This window comes from Tasmannia lanceolata, unplaced genomic scaffold (assembly GCF_043159265.1).
Source record: "Tasmannia lanceolata isolate RefF3 unplaced genomic scaffold, GAP_Taslan_0.1 ptg000005l, whole genome shotgun sequence".
Taxonomy (NCBI): Eukaryota; Viridiplantae; Streptophyta; class Magnoliopsida; order Canellales; family Winteraceae; genus Tasmannia; species Tasmannia lanceolata.
The window spans coordinates 17,119,010-17,142,308 of NW_027518682.1; the positions used below are offsets into that span (position 1 = coordinate 17,119,010).

General features: G+C 39.8%; 1 protein-coding gene across 2 annotated transcripts in view; it reads left to right on the plus strand.

Moving 5' to 3' along the window:
- The first annotated feature begins 1,511 nt into the window (after positions 1–1,511).
- The window catches only part of LOC143877739 (putative serine/threonine-protein kinase SIS8), a 29,866-nt gene continuing 8,078 nt past the window's right edge, over positions 1,512–23,299 (plus strand). Inside the window, exons 1-8 of one of the 2 annotated variants that reach the window (XM_077379950.1) lie at positions 1,512–1,737; positions 1,986–2,495; positions 8,842–9,279; positions 11,140–11,243; positions 18,428–19,653; positions 19,784–19,824; positions 21,329–21,397; positions 22,930–23,030. In XM_077379950.1, coding sequence (XP_077236065.1) covers positions 2,001–2,495; positions 8,842–9,279; positions 11,140–11,243; positions 18,428–19,653; positions 19,784–19,824; positions 21,329–21,397; positions 22,930–23,030 — 2,474 coding nt within the window. In that variant the 5' untranslated portion in view covers positions 1,512–1,737; positions 1,986–2,000. Of the gene's footprint in view, positions 2,496–8,841; positions 9,280–11,139; positions 11,244–18,427; positions 19,654–19,783; positions 19,825–21,328; positions 21,398–22,929; positions 23,031–23,299 lie in introns of both variants that reach the window. The other variant, XM_077379949.1, reaches the window with a different exon arrangement.

Consider the following 23,299-nt stretch of genomic DNA (forward strand, 5'->3'; position numbering starts at 1 on the left):
AGGAAACAAAATCTAAGAAACTAGTGTCTCCGGTGATGAGATGTGGTTGAAAATCAGGAATGGTCGATCTGATTTTGAGTAGAGTTTTTTGTTTCCTGATTTTTAGCCACATCATCATCTCTGGAGACACTAGTTTCCTAGATTTTGTTTCTTCATTTTTAGGAATTTCACCCTCATCTCCACTTAGAAACATCGATTTATCATGAAAAAAAATGAATGGTAGCCGAAGGGAGCCATAGGGTAAGGAAAATTTTGTGAATCTCACGTGTCAGTAACAAATGGTCTAGTCAACCAACACATGGTACACATTCTACACTTGAGACAACAAGGGATTGTGAGGGCATATGCCAAGGTGTGCAATAAGGTACTCAATCGATGTGAAGCTCAGTGGCATCCTCTGGGTGTTTAGAAGCCAAAGGAGTACGGCCTCTCCATGGTCTCCTCTTACCAATCTAAAAGCCGTGGGAGATATATTTATATAATTTGAACACATTTGTTATATCTGTTTACTTTAGATTTATTCATGGGATTTGCTAGGCAATTTTGCATAAAGCTATTTCGCAGCTCACTTTTGCATGAGAACAAACTACCTCACATGAATTAGATGGATATGATAGAATCTGTTAAAAAATAAAGGGAAATGAACCCCCCCTCCCAATAATAATAAAAAAAAACACACACACACACGGTTTGTGAGAATGGCTCACTGCTTCAGGATAAATTCACCCCCTTTAACATTTTTCTTTGCCTTTTGAAACTTAACTACTAACGTCCGAAGGGGATACCATTCCCCAAAGTGAGCCTGTCTGGTTGTCCTCTCTTACAAAAGCGAGCTGTGAAATGACTTTCTGTCTATTTGCCTAGCAAATCTCTTTATTCATACATGTTCATGAGAAACACTTCCAAATAAGGGATTTCATTTGAAAATAAAGACAAAAGTGAAATTAACAAAAAATTGGTCATTTCAGTTGTTGAAGTATAAATGACAAAATGACACCAACTCTAACAACTTAAGCTTTTGGAGTAATTGCTTGTTTCACATGGTATCAGAGAGCCATTGGCCCACGGCAAGTCTTGGATTCTGTTAAAAATCTATTTGTACAGCCAACCCAGAAAGAGTAGGATCACACATGAGGAGGAATGTTGAAGTATAAATCATTAAATAACTCCACGCTTAACTGCTTAAGCTTTCGGAGTAATTGGTTGTTTCACACCATTGTTGTTTTTGCACTTCCTTGTATTCTTCCACGTCTGTCATAACATGGGATTCTGCCATTATTTTGCAAACGAAATCCCATTTTGCTACCAGCCCTCTATAACTTGGCTTGTCTTTTTCTTTTTTAATTGGCTTGTTCATCTTTTTGAGAATTGGAATAACCTCTGATAGCTGAATAAATAATAAAAGACAAGATGAGTCAGTGCAATTATCAAAACATGGGAGAGCAAATATCAGCAACTATTTAATTTCATGCATTATCCTATTCAGGTACTTTCGTAGAACATTTTATACTGAAATAGCTGGGTCAAGTGGTCTGCTTTTGGACCCACTTCAACTTGGCCTTTGCTGCGGGCTGTTTATGTTTCTTTAATTCTTTCCCTTTCCAGTTTCCACCCTATTCAATCTGACCTTTTCCTCACTCGAAAGAAAAGGAAAAAATCGATTGATTTTACCAAAAATGCAATTCAATCCCCAGCCACATCCATTTCACACACTTTCCAAGTGGTTTTCTTCCTCAGGTAACCGAATTGGGTTATCAAAAGTTTGATTAATTTCATTGTCTTATCTCCTTTTATTTTCAGATTTCCATGAATCTTAGAACTTGGGTGTTGTTTTACTGGGAGAAGGGTTTCTTCTTTCTGGGTTTCTGGGGCCCGGGTGGGTTTCATGTGGAAATCCTAAAGAAGAAGCAAAATTTTTTTCTTGGATAGCCTGAATTCTTGTCATGATTGAGATGGTGAAAAATCAGTTTCTTTTACATTTATAGACTCTCAAGAACAGAATGAAAAACCTTCTCAAGAAGCTCCATATCGGGCCTAACCAATCCGAATACTCAGACAGTTCATCATCAAAGAGCAATAGGTCAAATGATAGCCCGAGTCCGACAGTGTCGCCCTCTCGATTGTCCAATCGCCATTCGGAACAGATGCCTTTGTCGGGTTTTTCTGGGTGGTTGAATTCTAAGACTAACAGGCATAGTTCTAGTCCTCCTTTGTCTTGTTCGAATGTGGGGAAGGATAGGAAGCAGGCTATGGATGGTTTGGGTAGTAGTGGTTTGGGGAGTTTGGATATTGGGTCAGAGATGGGAAGGCGGGATTCGGAGTCGAGGGAGAGGAGGGATCCGGAGTTGGAGGAGGAGTATCAGGTACAGATAGCTTTGGAGTTGAGTGCAAGGGAAGATCCAGAGGCTGTTCAGATCGAGGCTGTGAAGCAGATTAGTTTGGGTTCTTGCCCTCCCCACAACACGCCTGCCGAAGTCGTTGCTTACCGGTATTGGGTTAGTCTCTCTCTCTCTCCCACAAACTCTCTCTGTATATATTGATAGGTTTTATTTCTGCCCAGAAAAAAATGGATTTTTTATGATATTTTTAGCTGTGGGATTTGCCCATCTATAGATAGTAAACAAACTGTAATAGTCTTTTATGTGATTGGGCAAGATTGCATACATCTATGAGGGAAAAACTATCTATACCTATATCTATGAGAGAAAAAGTATTCTCCACCATTAGTAACAACTAACAAGCACAAGAGATTAGAAGGAGATAGTTGCCATTCCCTTAGCTCAATCCTTACACACTCAATGCTCAGAACCTGGAAGATCTAACTTAAGAGCACCCAATGTCCAAGTGAAACCTCTTTCGCTTGCCACAGATTGTAGCTCTCTATTTTTCTCCACTCGTGCATAAAGTATAATAACATCTTATATAACTTAGGCTTCCTAAACGTAACTCTCTCTCTCTCTCTCTCTCTCTCTCTCTCATAGTCTAATTAGGAAACAAGAGAATCTCCACGGTAGTTGCAATGACCCAAGACTCTCTCTTTCCTAATCTTATCACCCTGAAGATTTTTTGTTGGTGTCTCCACTTGTTTTCCGTCATCGCAAATATCCATTAGCCTTCTGCACTCACATACATCATCAAATTCACTTGGGTCCTAACTCTACCTGACTCTATCACTAATGCATATGTATAGCTTGCCCTGAGTCAAGTCTCGGCTGGTCAACTCTGGAGAGGGACCTTGACCTGTCTTCTCCACCAGCAGGAACTATCACCACTTTACCATCATCTGCAGCCTGAAAACTCGTATTTGCACTAACTATGAAAGGGGCACAGTGCGCGTGCACGTCACTCCATTCTAATCATCCTCGAGGTTCCACGAACACCATCTGCCACCTTGTTTCTCACCAGACAACACAAACATTCGCACTTCTTTTCGATGAAGATCATAAAGCCACATGTGATTTTTATGGCTCTGCCAGCAGCTAAATACTTGCAACCTTTAAAGCCCAACTGGCCTAGTGACACCAGATTTCTTTGCATCCTTGAGACACTACACCACCTATAATGCATACTACTCCATAGAACGTTCTGATCTTCATAATCCAAATCTTCTGATCTAACCGCCTTGCTCTGCCCATGTGTTATCCCCACCACCGTATTTCCACAACATTGTCCTAAATTGTCAGCTCACTTCGGACAATCCTACCTAATGTGGTTACAAACCTTCTCTTCTAGAATGTAGCAAAATATTCTCATATAAATACACGAACAAAGCAACCATAATCTAGAATCCATTCATATTGAGAAATGAATATATTTGTAGAGCCTGTGAGGACCTCTCCAACCGCGCCTTGCTCTGCTCATGCGTTATCCCCACCACTGGATTTCCAGCACCATTGTCCTATTTGTCCACTTGCTTCGGGCAATCTTGTTTCATGTGGCTGTAACCCTTGTGATGATAATATTGTATGCTTTTCTCGCCGATTGTGTATCTCGACCGTCCCTTTTCGGATCTCGTGTAAGGCGACCGTCCTGTCCATTTCTCACTACAAAGTACAAACAACCAATCTAAGCTCTTGACTACCCTCAAGATTGGGTTTCCTCTTAATCTCGTTTGACAAGAGTGCCACCGTAACTTGTTCAAGCTTCAATGTATCTTTCCTGAACAGTAGTGTTTCAACTAGATTATCTTAAGAATCAGTTAGAGAAGTACGAAGCAATAAGGCCTTGTTTTCTTCATCTTTATATCAACCTGTTTCTTTCCTGAACAGTAGTGTAGCAACTAGATTATCGTAAGAATAAGGAAGAAAAGTACGAAGCAATAAGGCCTTGTTTTCTTCCTTCATCTTTATATCAACCATGCGTTATCCCCACCACTGAATTTTCAGCACCATTGTCCTAATTGTCCGCTTGCTTCGGGCAATCTTGTTTCATGTGGCCGTAACCATTGCAATGATAATATTGTATGCTTTTCTCGCCGATTGTGTATCTCGACCTTCCCTTTTCAGATCTCATATAAGGCGACTGTCCTGCCCGTTTCTCACTACAAAGTACGAAAAACCAATCCAACTATCCAAGCTCTTAACTACCCTCAAGATTGGGCTTCCTCTTAATATCAACCTGTGGAGCTGATTGCATGCCCCATTGAACACCATCATGTGCTCAAGAAAATTTCTACCTTCCTGCATCTCCAACACAATTGACGCTTTAGATACAAGCGGTTGGCCAAGCTTTTTGACATATAAACCTTGCCATTAATTCAATTTCTTCCACTTGCCCGACTCAATATTTTCCACTTGCCACCCTTTTCTACCAACGCCTTAGCAAGGCCCTATTGAACCATGATCATAGTTTTAAATTTCGGCCAAAAATATTTCGGTTTTGGTTTGGACCGAAATTGAAAGTACATTCAATCGGAAAAAGTACAGGATTTCTAGGAAATTTCATTGAAATTCTGAATCACCGAAAATTTGTTTTTCACCCTTATTTACAAAATTTCAACTCAAATGTTAAATATTTCTACCAAAATTTTAAAAATTACCTTTGAAATTTAAAGATTTCCACCGAGACTACCAAAATTGCCAAAATTTCCACCGAAATTACCTAAATTTTCACAAAATTTCCACCAAAACCCACATTTAAATCCTTGACTAGGATGTCCTTAACTCTCCTTTGTCATATGCCTTTTCTATTAAAATTTTCAGTCTCGGGCACCGTCCTTGATCTCTTTGTCGTCATTTCAAATCAACCGTGGATTACGTATAAATTTTAAAAGAAAACAATTTAACTTTGACCATGGTCATCCGATTGGAGCAATGTTTGAACGATTGATTATACCTTGGCAATTGGCTAGGTGATACTCCGATTGACTATACAGAGAATGCCGTGATGAAAAGTTTCAGAAATCCGATCTAGTTTCAGTTATTTTCTCTCCCAATCGACCTAAACCTCCTTTGATCGATTCACACAGCTCCAACTCCAAAATAAAAATAAAAAAACGTAGAGATCTGAAAGAAGGTTATCTAGCAAAGAAACTCCACGAACTCACCTCTCGTTTGAATCTCCGTCAAGCTTTCAAATCTTTGTCATTCTTGATCGAGCTTCGCCGACAATCGCCCCAACCATAACTATGATACCACTTTGAATTTGTCCATCCTAACATGATTTACTCGGAGCATACATAATGGAAATAGTAAACAAATGACAAGCACAAAGATAACAGAGTGTTTTACGTGGTTCGACAAGATTGCCTACCTTTACGGGAGAAAAACTATCTTCAACTATGAGCAACAATCACAAGAGATTACATGGGGATAATCGCCATTCCCTTTACCCAATCCTTACAGGCTCAATGCTCACAACCCAAAAGATATAACCCAAGAGGACCCAATGTCCAAGCGTAACCTCTTTTGCTTCCCACATGTTCTAGCTCTCATTATTTTCTCCTCTGTTGCAAAAGATATAACGATACCTTCTATAACTTAGTTTCCTAAACCCAAGTACTCTCCCTCCACCTCCCCCCATCTCTCCTAGTCTTGCTAGGAGACAACAAGAGAATTGTAGATTTGTTCTGCATCACCTCCCTACATCTTAGACCCATAATCTGTCTTCAGATTTCTCTAGCCGCACATTGACTCTAATATTGTGCTAATTGTTTTTTATGTAAATGGAAAATGGAAGGCAAGGGGTGCCTTCCCAGAACTTCTCTTCTACCAAAACAGAATCTAACAACCGGTATCTAAACTTAATAAGTTGCATTAAGATGATCAGTAACAATTTCCCACCCGTTTGATATTGCAGCACCTGCTATCACCCGACCCGATATGGATATTGATATCTAATGCAACAAGGATCGAGTACATGGATTCTCTACATTTGTCACCCTCATACATTGGTTTGAAGGACTCGATAGAAGCAACCTTTTACTATTATCCTAATCTGTTTCTCCAGTTTTTTTTATGGATTTAAGTATCACGGTCTACATTATTCCATCGCGATCATTCAAAAAAAATTTTTTTTTTTTTTTTTATTACATCACGATGAAGCAGCTAACCCCACTTCTCATACCCAGTATAAATATATTGAATCATATGTTTAATTCTATGCAATTCCCAGCCATATCTCCTATAATATGTGGTCACGGAATCGTGTGTCGAATGTTGACACGAGTAGATATAATTACTAATTATCAATCATAATTTGAAACAGGGAGATGATTTTTTCACCCCCCTGTAGGATTATGCGCCCCCCTTTTAACGGAATAGTGGGCAGACTTTAACACTTTTTGACGTCAAATCACTTTGAAAGGGGGCTTAGAATCCTACCAGGGGGCGGGGATGGGGGTTTGAAAAAATCATCGCCCTTTGAAATAAGATTAATGCGGTATTTAATTACCAAACAAACAAATATTTAGATTAAGCTACTATAAGTCTAAAACAGACACAAGATAATCAAATAACAATGCATCCATCTGTTAACTAACCAACTTCTCCAAAAGCTTAAGCTGTTGGAGAAAGGCGTTATTTATCTTTTATACTTTAACACTCCCCCGCACGTGTGGCCTACTTGGCAAACACGTGGAACATGTGGTCCCACTTTGGGCCAACCATCGCATGTGGATTTTTGCTATCCGGGAGGTTTGAACTCGAGACCTTTGGCCCTGATACCATGTTAACTAACCAACTTCTCCAAAAGCTTAAGGAGAAGTTGGTTAGTTAACATGGTATCAGAGCCAAAGGTCTCGAGTTCAAACCTCCCGGATAGCAAAAATCCACATGCGATGGTCGGCCCAAAGTGGGACCACATGTGCCAGGTGTTTGCCAAGTAGGCCACACGTGCGGGGGAGTGGAGAAGTTGGTTAGTTAACACCATCAGTCTAATCTAGTTCTGTCCAATCTCTAATGTGCAGCGTGAAAGAGATACCAACAATATACTATGAATATAATATCGGAAGAAGAGTTTGTTTGTGTGTGCGTGCGTGCGTGCCCAATATTTAATAATAAGGGCTGCCCAATGCACGAGGCTCCGGCTATTGCGGGGTATGGGGAGGGTTAGATGTATGCAGCCTTACCCCTACTTATTAAACCCATTATTTAATAATAGAAAATATAATTACTAATCATAATTTGAAATAAGATAAATGTGGCATTCATTTAACAAACTAATAAATGGTAGGATTAAGCGAGATAATCAAATAACAATGTATTCACGAATCTAATCTAGTTCTCTCCAATCTCCAATGTGCAGCGTGAAAGAGACCAACAATATACAATGAATATAATATTAGAAGAAGAGTTTGTTTAGGATTTTAGGTTTAGAGGTGCGTGGGTGGGTGTGTGTTTGCGGGGGGCAACAAATATTTCATTAGAGAATAATTAATAACAACAGACTAGGTAAACACACATATTCAATAATAAAACAATATTTCGCATTTCATGGTACAGAAATGTGTTGACATGCCCACATTATTTGTCACTTCTAGCAGTACATTTACAAGTGTTGAAAGGAGCGTCGATGCGTATGTCAGCAGTAAATTCAAAATGTTGGCTAATTCATAGCATTTCTCCAATACAACTAATTTGAACTTTCACAGGCTCTAATTCCTAGGCCACCCACTTTCCAATGTACCAAGTGAACTTATTTTCTTGATCACCTTAACTCCAAAGCTAACTTTCTTTTTTCCTGAACAAGCAAAATAGAATTGTTACTAAGGATTTTTCCTAAAGAATTCAGTCTTAATGAAAGAAACACTAGTCCAATGACTTGTGTAAAATTTCTGTTTCGTTAGTGTTGAAAATTATACTTTGTCTGGCCAGGTTTATAACTCCCTTACCTTTAACAAATGCTGCAATCCCCTTAACTTTTAAAGCCAAATAGTCATGTACTCAGTGCCTATTTGGTTGGTTGACAGTTCATTTTAAGCTTATATGAGTCTATCTTTTTGTCCCATTAAATTTTATTTTCTTTTTAGGTTTTTTTCCTTCAGGGATTTAATGTACTCTAGTTACACTCAGATAGTTGCCTTAGTTGACTTTACTTGGATGGCCTTTGGGCCAGCCGTTACCCAAGTTTGATTTCTTAAACATTGAATCGAAGTGGGTGACTGTCAATTTGTGCCTTTTTATTTCTCGCTCCATCTCTTAGTTTCCCATCGATAAACAGTTTTACATAAAATATGATAAAATATATGTTCTTGTATTTACAAAAATATATGTTCTTGTATTTACAACTGTAACATATGGGGTGCTTTCATTATTTCTAATTTATTTTTCAAAATATCATTAATGTCATGTTTCTATTCCTTTCTAACGTATCTCATATCATAGATTTGTCCGTGCTTCACAGAATTACAATGCTATTAGCTATGATGACAAGATCCTGGATGGTTTCTATGACCTATTTGGAATTTTGGCTGAGTCAACTTCAGAGAAGATGCCTTCCCTTGTTGATCTGCAAGGGACACCGGTATCTGATAGTATCAGCTGGGAAGCTGTACTGGTTAACAGGGTTGCCGATGCCGACCTATTAAAACTTGAACAGAGGGCTCTAATGATGGCTGTTGAATCAAGGTCGGGATCTCTAGGTTTTGTAGGTAGTGATTTGGTGCGCAAAATTGCTGCTTTGGTTGCTGACTACATGGGTGGACCAGTTGGGGATCCTGACAGCATGTTGAAAGCATGGAGGAATCTAAGTAACTCTTTACGTGCATCAGTTGGAAACATGGTGTTGCCTCTGGGTCAATTAAAGATTGGTCTGGCTCGTCATCGTGCATTGTTGTTCAAGGTTAGTAAATCCTCTTTTAAATGTTATTGTAGTCACTGATAATTGGTTTACCCTGTTTTTATATAAAAAGCACATGCTATCAGACCTGTTTTTGTACCCATGGTCTATTTCTTGTCTTACTTTGGGTTACTTTGGATGTGTAGAGACTTAGTTTATATGTCTTATCTGTTATGCTGTCTTGGCTTCTTATTATTTCGCTATGTTCTTGTTTTTCATTTATATGGCTATGCATTTCGACTCGTATTTTCTACTCATTTTTTTACCATAACAGCATGTTGTTGGCGAATATTTCTTGGATATGATGGTATATGATCCAGTGAGCCTCCAATGACCAAAATATGGACATTGAACACACAAGAAGAAATTTAGATTTGCTAATATGTTTTTTCTTTGCCATCAGACCTGTTTTTATACCCCTGGTCTATTTCTTGTCTTACTTTGGATGTGTAGAGACTTAGTTTATATGTCTCATCTGTTATGCTGTCTTGGCTTCATTATTATTTCGATTTGTTCTAGTTTTTCATTCATATGGCTATGCATTTCGACTCGTATTTTCTACTCATTTTTTTTTACCATAACAGCATGTGGTTGGCGAATATTTCTTGGATATGAGTGATGGTATATGATCCAGTGACCCACCAATGACCAAAATATGGACATTGAACATTTTCTTCTAATGAAGAAATTTAGATTTGCTAATAGGTTTTTTTTTTTTTTTTTTTGCGGGAAGTGGAGGAATCTTTGACGAGTGACAATTAATCTTTCTATCATCCATTGGGTCATATTATGGAAAGAATTTTGGGGAGTTTCAATTAGTTATTTATCACATAAGTGGAAGTTTCTTGGAGCTCTCCACCTGTGGATAAAACTGAAGGTAGGTGGCTTCTTTCCTTCTGATCTGCGTAATGCTATATTAGAGGCAATCCAGGACCAACGGCATTGGAGGAGTATTTGGGAATGAGACCAAATTGGTTGTTGAAGCACACTGGGGGCCAATTTGGTAATTGGATCCAGTGAAGTGAATGTATGTGCTCCTAGTAGGTCTTCGTATTAAAGAAGAGCTCTACCCTTTGATTGGTAGGTAATCATGCCTATGTTATCTCTTTAGCGACTAAACAGAAAGTGTGTCTTGGAGATTTGCAAATTTCAAGTTGGAAATCTGATATTTGAATAGGCTTTCATCTCCTCGAGTTGTGCACATCTCTCGAAGCACTAATGAGAGCAGATCTTTTAGTGGGAGTCAATAGAAGATTTTACCTGTTCTTTTTGTTTTTTTTTTTTCTGTTTGTTGTTGGAGCCATATCTGCCCTTTCTCTTCTATTCCCATATTTCCTTTTCGTTATAATGGTTTTCTGTTATCTCTACAAAAAAAAGTTCACATTTTTTATTATTAAAATTCAGATGCAGGGGAACACAAATAAGTATTCCAATGTTTGGACGCTGCGAGGTCAAAGTAGAATGGTAGAAGAGCCTTCCAAATTTACACTTGGTCCCAATCAGGTTGCCTGTGAGCTGGGCCTGGAGAAAAGAACAAGACGCCCGAAAAGAGAGAAAAACATTTTTCCTCAACAATTTGATCCACAGAAGTCAAATTCATAGCTAGGAAGATAGAAAACATTAGACAAACAAAGGAAGACAACACAATTGGACAAAAACCTATGGGGGTGCTGCTTATTTGTGTTTTAGCCCTTAGAGGAAATCTCTCTCTCTCTCTCTCTGATTTTGTTTAGTTACTTTTGAGATCAGTTGCTGTCCAGTTTGGACTCCTTTTTATTTGAAGATATTTTCTGTAGGGACCTTGATGTAGTTGTAGAACTTATGGAAAACTGCCAGTTTTATCTCTTTTAAATTGTTGTGCAGGTTTTGGCAGACAGTGTGGGCCTTCCATGCCGGTTAGTGAAAGGGCAGCAATATACAGGTTCAGATGATGTGGCCATGAACTTTGTTAACGTTGATGATGGAAGGTAATTCTTTTTCCGTTTTGTGTTTCTCTGTCTCAGGTTTTCATTTCGCCACTGAAATCTAGTCTGTTTGGTTCCTTTTGTTACTCTTGTTTTTTTTTGTTTTGTTTAATTCTTTATGTTTTGGATCTCTTTCGATTGGAACTTGTTTACTTATTTGTCAGGTCAAATCTGAAATTATCAGAGGTCCTATTCCTTGTGGTTTACTATGCTTCCTTCTGATATGCCAATATATTTTTTTCTTTGGGCCAAGATAACAGAACTTTATTGAGAAAGCATAAATAGATTACAAAGATAAGTCATTGGGCAAAACGACCCACTATACATCTGCTGTGCTGCCTAACCACTCCTGACTTTTGCCAACTTATCAGAAAGGTCATTAGCACTCCTCAGGATGTGAGCAAAGACAATATCCCATTCTATACGTAAATAAAAAAATCTCATCCATGAATCCAGTCAGTCTCCACGGCCCGAAGTTAACCCCCCCCACCCACGCACCCACCCACGCACACAAACCGACCACCACGCGCGCGCCCACCCGCGCACACACACACACACAACTTGACAAGTTACCCTCCACCTCTAATCTTTCCCTCCATCTGACTGGAAAAATAAACACAAATCGAAATGAAGGGCCGTCACCTCAGACTCTTAGCACATCAGAATGACCAATTGGACGGACTAGAAAACGAGAAGAGAATGTTGCCTTCTACACCCTGAAAGCCTCCAATAATGCCTGTCGCGTGGGTTTGCCAAGGGTGAAACCGTTGAAGTTTAGCTTAGTGGAGTTGGGAGGAGGATGACTCCAAATGGCCTTGGGTCTCATCTTAAGGCACAATTCCCAATAATCAGATCCGCTTAACATCCCCAAAATTCCTTACATCTCAATGCCTAATTTGCAACATTTTTTTTCTTCGAATGGTGCCTAATTTGCAACATTAAACTTAATCTTCCAAGCGATTGAATTTATGGAGGAGCACCGATCCTAAAAAGTGCGAGCGTTCCTTTCTACCCAAATTTCCAACATCACTGCAAAGGGATTCATCTCCCAAAGGATCAAACCCAAAGTCCAAAACCCACTGATACCCCAACTCTCCATGAGGCTAGTAATCAACGTTGGATGAACCCATGCATGGGGCGAGATTTTGAGAGCCGAACCCAACACTCCTGAGGGATCAAATGGATTATAGGTGGTCTGTGCTTCAATCCTCCAAAAAGGTCCATTTCCCCTCTTTCGTTTCTGTGAATCATCTCAAATACTTCCTTTTCCGATATGAAGATCAAGAGGAAAAACCCTTCGTCTATCCCCCCAAAAGCTCCATTTCCCCTCTTTACTCCCAGTGTATTGTCTCAAATACTTCCTTTTCCGATATGAAGATCGACTAGAAAAAGCCTAGCTCTATTATATTGATCTCTAGCAGTCCCCCTCCCCCTTGGACGATAGGATCTAGAACTTCCTCTTCATCACACGATTATTTGCTTTCCCTACCAGGCACTTGTGCAGGAAAATTAGTCTTCTATGGGCTGCAGCCTCCTTGATCACCACCCTTTCGTTCATATTTGAGGGGTAAGAGCTCTCCCATCACTTGGCCATCACACTTCAGAACTAGGAAACCTCCAAGTATGAGCCTTTCAGTGGAGGAAAGTGGTGACCCAAACCATCTGGTGCACTATTTACCTTCCCTTTGCTTCAGGCCCTTCACGCCCATTGCTTGTGCCCCTACTTTTGACGGAAAACACCGACAACAGAACTTCACCAGAAGTTGATGTAGCTAAAGTCACCACACCACCATTCTGGGTGACTTCTGGCTCCATTCTCCCGGTGAGCCTCTGAACCAGTCCTTTTTTTTTTTTGTTTTTTGTTTTTTGTTTTTATGGTTGTCACTTGTCACCCCTTGTCCTCTTCCATTGGTTCAGAGGAAGGGGCCTTGCTGCTCTGGGAGTCAAGAAGCCTAGGCTTCCTGTGAGGACGATACCTGCCACAAAATCAGCTGTAGATAAAGCTCACGAAGTCAGTCACTATACCTCCAGTCCCCTTGTCATCCTTACTTTGGCACTGCCAATGTGGGGGAAGTAATCCTATTCACAGATTTAATTATGGATTGTCAAGGCAGATGAAGGCTCTAGTAGTTGTAGCGATGTCGGCTATAAAACATGTTGTCCATTATGTCTTTCAAAGCATGGTTTTATTGCTTCCTTGTGAATCTTATCTTCAAATGGGTCTAGGAACAGGAAAACTGGGGATCTCTCTCTCTCTCTCTCTCATACACACACACACACACAGATATATATATATATATATATATATATATGAGAGAGAGAGAGTAAAGGTTTTCTGCGCTTGACCGCAGATAAGCTTATCTGCGCTCGAGTGCCAAAACAGGCGTGGGTCCACATTGTTGGGGGGATCCAAAGCATTCATTTGGAAGGCCCTTTCATTGATAGGGTGTCCACCAAAAATCAGCTCCATTGGATCATCTTAGGATGTCCATTTGTGGGGTGAAAAAATGGGCAGATTAGTGGACAAACAGTATCTCTCCATTTTCACCCCCACAAATGGACATCCTATGATGGTCCAATGAGGCTGATTTTTGGTCCATGATAGGGCCTTTCAAATGAATGCTTAGGACCACCCAACAATGTGGCCCCACTCTTGTTTCCTGCACTTGAGCGTAGATATGCTTTCTGCGCTCGAGCGCAGCAACCCTTTACTCATACATATATATATATATATATATATATATATATATATATATATATGGGAAAGGTGAGCGTACTCGGTCGAGTAGATAAGCTTATCTACTCGGTCGGGTTAAAAACAGTGGGGGCCCACATTTTTTGGGTGATCCAAACCATTCATTTGAAAGGCCCTTACCTAGATAGGGTGTCCACAAGAAATCAGCCTCATAGGATCATCCTAACCCATCCAACAGTGGAGGGAAAAATGGGTAGATTTGTCCATTTTTCCCTCCACATTTGGATGGGTTAGGATGATCCTATGGGGCTGATTTTTTGTGGACACCCTATCTAGGTAAGGGCCTTTCAAATGAATGGTTTGGATCAACCAAAAAATGTGGGCCCCCACTGTTTTTAACCCGACTGAGTAGATAAGCTTATCTACTCGACCGAGTACGCTCACCTTTCCCTATATATATATATACAGAGAGAGAGAGAGAAGTGTTTCTAAGCACGTGCTTAGGGAGCTCCCTAAGCACAAGTGGCTTAAAAAGCCACCAATTGGTTCGTAAAGCGGGTCTACCTTTGCGGGGTCCACAAAAAGCGACCAATCGGTGACTTTTTAAGCCACTTGTGCTTAGGGAGCTCCCTAAGCACGTGCTTAGAAGCACTTTTCTCTCTCTCTCTCACACACACACACACACACACATATATATATATATATGAGAAAAGAGTTGCTGCGCTCGAGCGCAGGTAAGCTTAGCTGCGCTCGAGCGAAGGTAAGCTTAGCTGCGCTCGAGCACAAAAACAGGGGGTGGGGACATTGGGGGGGTGCTCCTAACCATTCATTTGGAAGGCCCCATCATGGATGGGGCCTACCAAAAATCAGCTCCATTGGATCGCCAATGGGTGTCCATTTGTGGGGTAAAAAATGGACAGATACTGTTTGTCCACAAATATGTTCATTTTTTGCCTCAGAAATGGACACCCTAAGGTGATCCAATGGAGCTGATTTTTGGTGGACACCCTACCCATGAAAGGGCCCATCAAATGAATGCTTTGGATCCCACCCAAAATGTGGCCCCACCCTGTTTTTGTGCTCGAGCGCAGCTAAGCTTAGCTGCGCTCTAGTGCAGCTAAGCTTAGCTGCGCTCTAGTGCAGCAACTATATCCTCTCTCTCTCTCTCTCTCTCTCTCTCTATATATATATATATATATATATATATATATATATATATATATATATAGAGAGATAAGTGTTCCTACACGGCCGTGTAGATAAGCTTATCTACTCCTCCCTTTTAAAAGTACAGTGGGCCCACACATTGTGGATGATCCAAAGCATTCATTTGATAGGTCTTATCATAGATAGGGTGTGCCCAAAAAATCAGCACCAAAGGGTCATCCTAGCCCTTCGTTTTGTTGGGCCTTGTACAAACAGAATGGACGCATCTTACGCATCTTACACAGTGCGTCCATTCTGTTTGTACAAGGCCCAACAAAACGAAGGGCTAGGATGACCCTTTGGTGCTGATTTTTTGGGCACAACCTATCTATGATAAGACCTATCAAATGAATGCTTTGGATCATCCACAATGAGTGGGCCCACTGTACTTTTTAAGGGAGGAGTAGATAAGCTTATCTACACGGCCGTGTAGGAACACTTATCTCATATATATATATATATATATATATATATATATATATATATATAGGGAAAGGTGTGCGTACTCGGTCGAGTAGATAAGCTTATCTACTCGGTCGGGTTAAAAACAGTGGGGGCCCACATTTTTGGGGTGATCCAAACCATTCATTTGAAAGGCTCTTACCTAGATAGGGTGTCCACAAAAAATCAGCCCCATAGGATCATCCGAACCCATGCAACAGTGGAGGGGAAAATGGGGAAAAATTGACAAACACAGCTTGTCCACAAATCTACCCATTTTCCCCTCCACTGTTGGATGGGTTAGGATGATCATATGGAGCTGATTTTTTGTGGACACCCTATCTAGGTAAGGGCCTTTCAAATGAATGGTTTGGATCACCCTAAAAATGTGGGCCCTCACTGTTTTTAACCCGACCGAGTAGATAAGCTTATCTACTCGACCGAGTACGCACACCTTTCCCATATATATATATATATGGGGAAACGTTTTTTGCGCGATGCCTCAGATAACTTATCTGAGCAAGAGCTCAAAAAATCATGTGGGCCCACATTGTTTGGATGATCCAAAGCATTCATTTGATAGGCCCTTACATAGATAGGGTGTGCCCAAAAAATCAGCTCCGTAGGATCATCCTAACCCTTCGATTTTTGGAGGTTAAAAATGGACAGATTTGTGGAGGTTTATACCTATCCACTTTAACCTCCACAAATCGAAGGGTTAGGATAATCCTGTGGAGCATATTTTTTGTGCACACTCTATCTATCTTTGGACTATCGAAATGAATGCTTTGGATCATCCAAACAATGTGGGCCCATATGTTTTTTTGAGCTCTTGCTCAGATAACTTATTTGAGGTATCGTGCAGAAAACGTTCCCATATATATATATATATATATATATATATATATATATATATATATATATATATAGAGGAAAGGGTTCTTGCACACATGTGCAGGTAATATTACGTGCACACGAGTGCAGAAACAGGGTGGGGGGCCACATTTTTTTGGGGTCCAAAGCATTCACTTGGAAGGCCCTTCATGGATAGGGTGTGGACCAAAAATCAGCCCCATTGGATCATCCTAACCCTGCCATTTGTGGAGGGGTAAAATGCGCAGAAACATGGACAAACAGTGTCTGTCCATCCCCCCCCCCCGCCAACCCACCCACCCCCACCTTTGATTGGGTTAGGACAATCCAATGGAGCTGATTTTTGGGCCACACCTCATCCATGGAAGGGCCTTCCAAATGAATGGTTTTGATCCCCACCCTGTTTCTGCACTCGTGTGCAGGTAAGTTACCTGCACACGTTTGCAGGAACCCTTCTCATATATATATATATATAGGAAATGGTTTGTGAGCAGCTGCTTAGATAAGCTTACCTGAGCAGGAGCTCACAAACACATCTGGCCCCACAAATTTTTTTTTTTTTTTTTTGGGGGGGGGGTTGTCCAAAGCATTCATTGGGAAGGCCTTTCCATGGATAGGGTGTGTACAAAAAATCAGCCCTATAGGATCATCCTAACCCTGCCATTTGTGGAGGGAAAAAATGGGCAGAAACATAGACACACAGTGTCTGTCCATTTCCCCCTCCACCTTTGATTGGGTTAGGATGATCCTAATGATCTGATTTTTGGTACACACCCTATCCATGGAAGGGCCTTCCAAATGAATGCTTTGGATCCCCCCCAAAATGTGGGGCCACATGTGTTTGTGAGCTCCTGCTTATCTGAGCAGCTGCTCACAAACCATTTCCTCTCTCTCTCTCTCCCTCTCTCTCTCTCTCTCTCTCTCTCTATATATATATATATATATATATATATATATATATATATATATATATATATATATATATGCTACACACTCGTGTAGCTAACTTAGCTACACCGCCGGCTTAAAATACAGTGGGCCCATATTGTTTGGGTGATCCAAACCATTCATTTGATAGGCCCTCACATTGATAGGGTGTGCTAAAAAAATCAGCTCCATAGGATCATCCCAACCCTTCAAACTGTGGAGGCAAAAATGGACAGATTTGTGAAGGTTTTTACACGTCCATTTTTGCCTCCAGAAATCATAGGGTTGGGATGATCCTATGGAGCTGATTTTTTGGGCACACCCTATCTATGTGAGGGCCCATCAAATGAATGGTTTGCATCACCCAAACAATGTGGGGCCCGCTGTATTTTAAGCCGGCAGTGTAGCTATAGCTAAGTTTGCTACACGAGTGTGTAGCTACGCTTTTCTCTCTCTCTCTCTCTCTCTCTCTATATATATATATATATATATATATATATATATATATATATATATATATATATGAGAGAACATTTCCTACACACTTGTGTAGGTAAGTTACCTACACACTACCTTAAAATACAGTGGGGGCCCACATTGTTTGGGTGATCCAAACAATTCATTTGAATGGTCCTCACATAGATAGGGTGTCCACAAAAAATCAGATCCATAGGATCATCCCAACCCTACGATTTGTGGACGTAAAATGGACGTGTATAAACCTTCACAAATTAGTCCATTTTTTGCCTCCATAGTTTGAATGGTTAGGATGATCCTATGGATCTGATTTTTTGTGGACACCCTATCTATGTGAGGACCATTCAAATGAATGGTTTGGATCACCCAAACAATGTGGGCCCCCACTGTATTTTAAGGTAGTGTGTAGGTAACTTACCTACACAAGTGTGTAGGAAATGCTCTCTCTCTCTCTCTCTCTATATATATATATATATATATACCTCTACCTACTTAACTTACACATTAGAACTTGGTTACACTTGTGTTAATGGGAACTCAATTAGCTAATGAATAATGTATATGACAGGGAGTACATTGTCGATCTGATGGCAGACCCTGGCACTCTTATCCCATCTGACGCAACAATAGCTCAGGTGGACTATGAAGAACCTTTTTTAGCTGTTAATTCCATTCATAGAGAAGTTAACAACTCATATATAGGCTCCCCTAGCAGTGGTGCTACAAGTTCAATTGGTGGGTATTCAGACTATGGGCCACTGGACAAAAGATCCAGGCCCGTCAATCTTGACAACGCAAAAAATGAATTTGATAACAGAGGTACTTTGGATGAGTTTAATGGTCACGAGAATGTAGCCGGAAGGTCTTCATGTAAGGAATCTTCATCTGAGGGGTGTAAAAATGAAGGGGACAAGGCAACTATTTGTGAACTCTCTGGAAGGCCAGTTTATCCTTTCACCCATGCAAGATCTCCTTCTTGGACAGAAGGTCTTAGTTCCCCAGCTGCACGTAGAATGAAAGTGAAGGATGTTTCACAGTACATGATTGATGCCGCAAAGGAAAACCCACAATTAGCTCAAAAGCTCCACGATGTATTGCTGGAAAGTGGTGTTGTTGCACCTGCTAACTTATTTACTGAAATTTGTACAGAGAATCTCGGCGCTCCAGTAGCTGAGTCGAAGAATCAAATTGCAGGTAAGAATGAAAAGAAAATGAGAAAAAGTCGTCCCATCCCCTTTTTGCCTCCTTTGCCTAACCGAGACGGTCAATCAAAAGTGGACTCACAGGATTTGCGAGAGTCGAGTGGACTTCCTTGTTCATCACAGTCTGAAGTATTAGGTCAGGGAACTTCTCAAGTGAAATTTGTAAAGCACGTGCCAGTTGCTGCCGCTGCTGCAACTGCTGCTGTTGTGGCATCTTCAATGGTAGTTGCCGCTGCAAAATCGGCCCCCGATTCAAATCTCGAAGTTCCCGTGGCGGCTGCCGCCACGGCTACTGCTGCCGCGGTAATGGCCACTACTGCGGCTGTCACTATGCAATATGATCTGTTGGAGTCCTGTGCCCATCTTCCCAGTGGTGTTTCACGGTTCAATCAAATAGATTGTACTCAAAAAATTGATGAGAATGAGCCGCAAGGAAGTTGCCGGGGACAAGATGTTGGACCTGAACCAGGGGAGAGAATTTCAGATAAATCAACTGGAAATGATAGTGTAAAATCTGACGTTGCACTTGATGATGTTGCGGAATGGGAAATACCTTGGGAAGAAATCACACGTGGCGAGCGTATCGGAATGGGTATTGTTTTGTTGAGCTTACTCTTTCTGAAGTATACTGTTTTCTGTGATAATCATTTTAAGAAATGGAAAAATTGTCCTAATATATATGATATGCATTTTATATCTTTATTGATCTTTTTCTGATCCAGGTTCATATGGGGAGGTGTATCGTGGTGACTGGCATGGAACTGTGAGTCCTTCAATAACTGTTGTCTTCCTCTTGGTTATATGTTTAGGGTTCTGTATCACTGATGTACTTATTTCTTCTGAATAGAGGTGTCAAACTGTGGAACTTCATCACCTTTTTTTTAAAAAACTTTACTCGATTTCTGTTGAGGTTTTCTTTACACAGGATAGCTCTTAAGCTAGATTGCCTATTCTAGTATTCTTCATCGGATTATGTCCTTGTCTCTTTTTGGTTTCTGGCAATGACCTGTTTATCTTGTGAATGCTGGATACTGCCCTTGGATCCTGGTTTCTTAACACACTCAGTGAGGGCGCACCCCGTGTCTTTTTGTTTTTTGATAGATAACAACCCTGAATTTTAATCAAAACATCGCTAATCATTACATCAAAGAAGAAACCTGCATGGGTCATGGTGTCCCTGCATTGATGCCACAGTACAATGGAATAGTAATAGACATAGCAAAATCAATAAAAAAAGTGTCTGTTCTTCCATTTTAAATATGCCACATGGACCGTCTCTTATATTTTCATATGCAAGTCAATTCCATGTTTATTTCATGAGAAGAACTTTTTGATCGATGATTGTTTTCATTAGGGAAAACCATCATAATACGGAAGGACCCACTGCCACGTGTACGGTGATAGGGTCCACGAATATTGTCGGCCAGCACAAGTCCAGCTAATTGTCCTTGGTCCTATCATCATTGGATGATTCTAGGTCTTTGATCAAGTATGATTAAAAGAAGTCCTTTATGATATCTTTAAATCATTAATTTTTGGGTTTTGTCTAACATAAATTACCATGGATGAGGACTTAATTTATGATATTTGAACTTCTTCCTATAACTGGACTATTTAAGTTTGATGGGGCAGTTGGAAATTGCACTGTGCATCACAGTTTATCGTGTAGCCTGCAGTTTCATATTAATTGACTTGGATAGTCTAGAGTAATATAGGTTTTATGCTGACTGTTTGAAGTATGATTCCACATTGAGAGGACAAACAGAGAATCACAAAAGTTCTATAATTTCCGTTTTCATTTTTCTTTTTGTTTCGTCCTCCTTTATCTTTTGCTTCTAAAATTCTTTGAATGATTTGATCTTATGCTTTTGTATTTCATATCACTTGAATCCATCATGCCTGTTCTATTTTTTTCCTAGTTCTGATGGTTTAAGTTGATTTCCTCTTAAAAATATGTCCGTCTTTATAATTATAAGCGTGTTTATTGTGTCCTTGCTGCCATAATTGAGGCATTTTCTTATCTTGAGATGACAGTAGCTTTTTTTTGACCTTGACATGCACAATGGTGCTTCATCTTATCATCTCAAGCATTTTTTTTATTAAGATTAATGTTTATTCTTCAAGAAACCTATTAAATAACTAATTCAATTGTGTTCCACCATAATATCTTTATTTGTTCCCTATGCATGTTTCTGGGTAACTCTTAGTTTTTTTGTTTGGGCACTTGAGCCCCAATTCTTACACCATTGGTTCTTAAACATTATCAGGAAGTTGCTGTTAAGAAGTTCTTGGACCAAGGTATTTCTGGCGATGCACTTGAGGAGTTTAGGAAAGAGGTATTGTGGTCTCCTCTCTCTCGCACAAGGTTTTAAATTTCGGTTTCGGTCAGCATGGAAACAAAAACATTTCAGTTTTTGGGGAACTTTCGGTAGAAATCTTGTAAAATCACGGAAATGTATGGAAACATATGCAAATGATGAAATTTTAATATTAAACTTTGGGAAATACTAGAATAAGCACCAATACATACTTAGAAACCATCACATGCGCAAAAAAGCCATTCATAATGGCTTAATCACATCAAACACATAGTAACATGCGGTCGCACATGTCCGGACTAGTAAAGTCATCAAAGAAGTACAATGTAATGAAGTATAAGAAAGTACAGTGACCCGTATCCCCTCCAAGGACCCCAACTATATGCCAATACCTCATACAGTTATGAGATATTATTGCTCTCATGTCGATTTGACATCCCCATTCATATGATATGATTACTCCGTTGTTTAGCTCAATTATGTTGTTTACCAAATATCATTCTCTACATCAATGAAATGAAATGAAATGACATCTTTTCATTTTTTATTATTCCAACCATTGCGGTCGAATTTCAGTAATTTTGGTTAGAAATAATGAAGTGGAAGGATTTCATTTTTGCTGGGATGAAAACAGAAACATTTCGGTCGTTTAGGGGAAATTTCAGGGAAATTTAAAACCATGCTCAAGCATACACATCCACACCTCGCATGGTTTAACGCAACACATATTCTGTATCCTGTTTATGCTAATTTAATCAGCTGTTGCAGAATTCGTGTCCACAATTTGGTTTTCTTCTTTCTTGTTGTTTTTGTTTCTAGCTACCAGTAATTTTTTGATTGGCTGATGAAGAAGCTCAATAAGTGGTTTAGCCCTATCTCTTGAAGGGTTACGTTAATTGATTACATTTGATATCTTGAAATTTTAGCTAAAATATTTCCTGTCATATAAGCATCTGGTTCTACACGTTACAGTCCACCAGCTACTCATATTCAGTCTATTTAGTGGAGAATATAAAAAAAAATTCACAAAATAAAAAAATTGCAATTCAATTATACAAATTTTTTTCATGTTTGTACTCTCACTCATGGGCATGTAAGGTATCATGATATCAGTATCAGTTATCACATGGTTTAGTTTTCTTCTCAGAGACCTGAAGACCTGCACAGATTATGGGTCACAAATAAGGTAGATTGTAGAGGAAGTTTTGATTGGTGACCAGTGAGCTGTTATGCTGCAGCTATCTTATGACACGGTCTCAGCAATCTCCTATTCCTACATTATTGCAATCTGCTATTCCATGTTTTGGTTTCTTTTCTAGTCTTGTTATAGTTTCTTTCTCAATTTTATGTGAATGTTAGTGTAAGGATTATGATTTTGCAATGGCAGGGTTGGAGGACTACAGTATTCATTTGCTTATAAATAGCTTGTAACATGCATACTTACATAAATTGTTTGGCTTATTTGTGCCTTCAATCGTGTATCCTTTATGGTACCATAACTATTGGCTTGACTTTCTATACATCATCTAACAAGTACTCTGCTTTTCAAGGTCTGGATCATGAAAAGACTACGGCATCCCAATGTTGTTCTCTTCATGGGAGCTGTAACGCGAGCCCCAAATCTTTCCATTGTGACAGAATTTCTTCCTAGGTATTCTGGCACTGGACATGTCTATGGATTCACTCATTCGAAATGATTATTGCCCATAATTCAGTCATTTTTCTAACACAGATGTGGTGGTTTGGAAGTTGGTGCAATGGATCTATTATAGTAGAACTAGAAATATATTGTTCGAAGATTTATTCCAAATATTATGATGTCTTGAATTTTATTGTCATTTGATTCTTGAGAAAAATTACAGCAATAAAATCCCTCTTTTTTCGTGTGAAAGAAAAAGAAACAGTGGATGCACTCGGGGG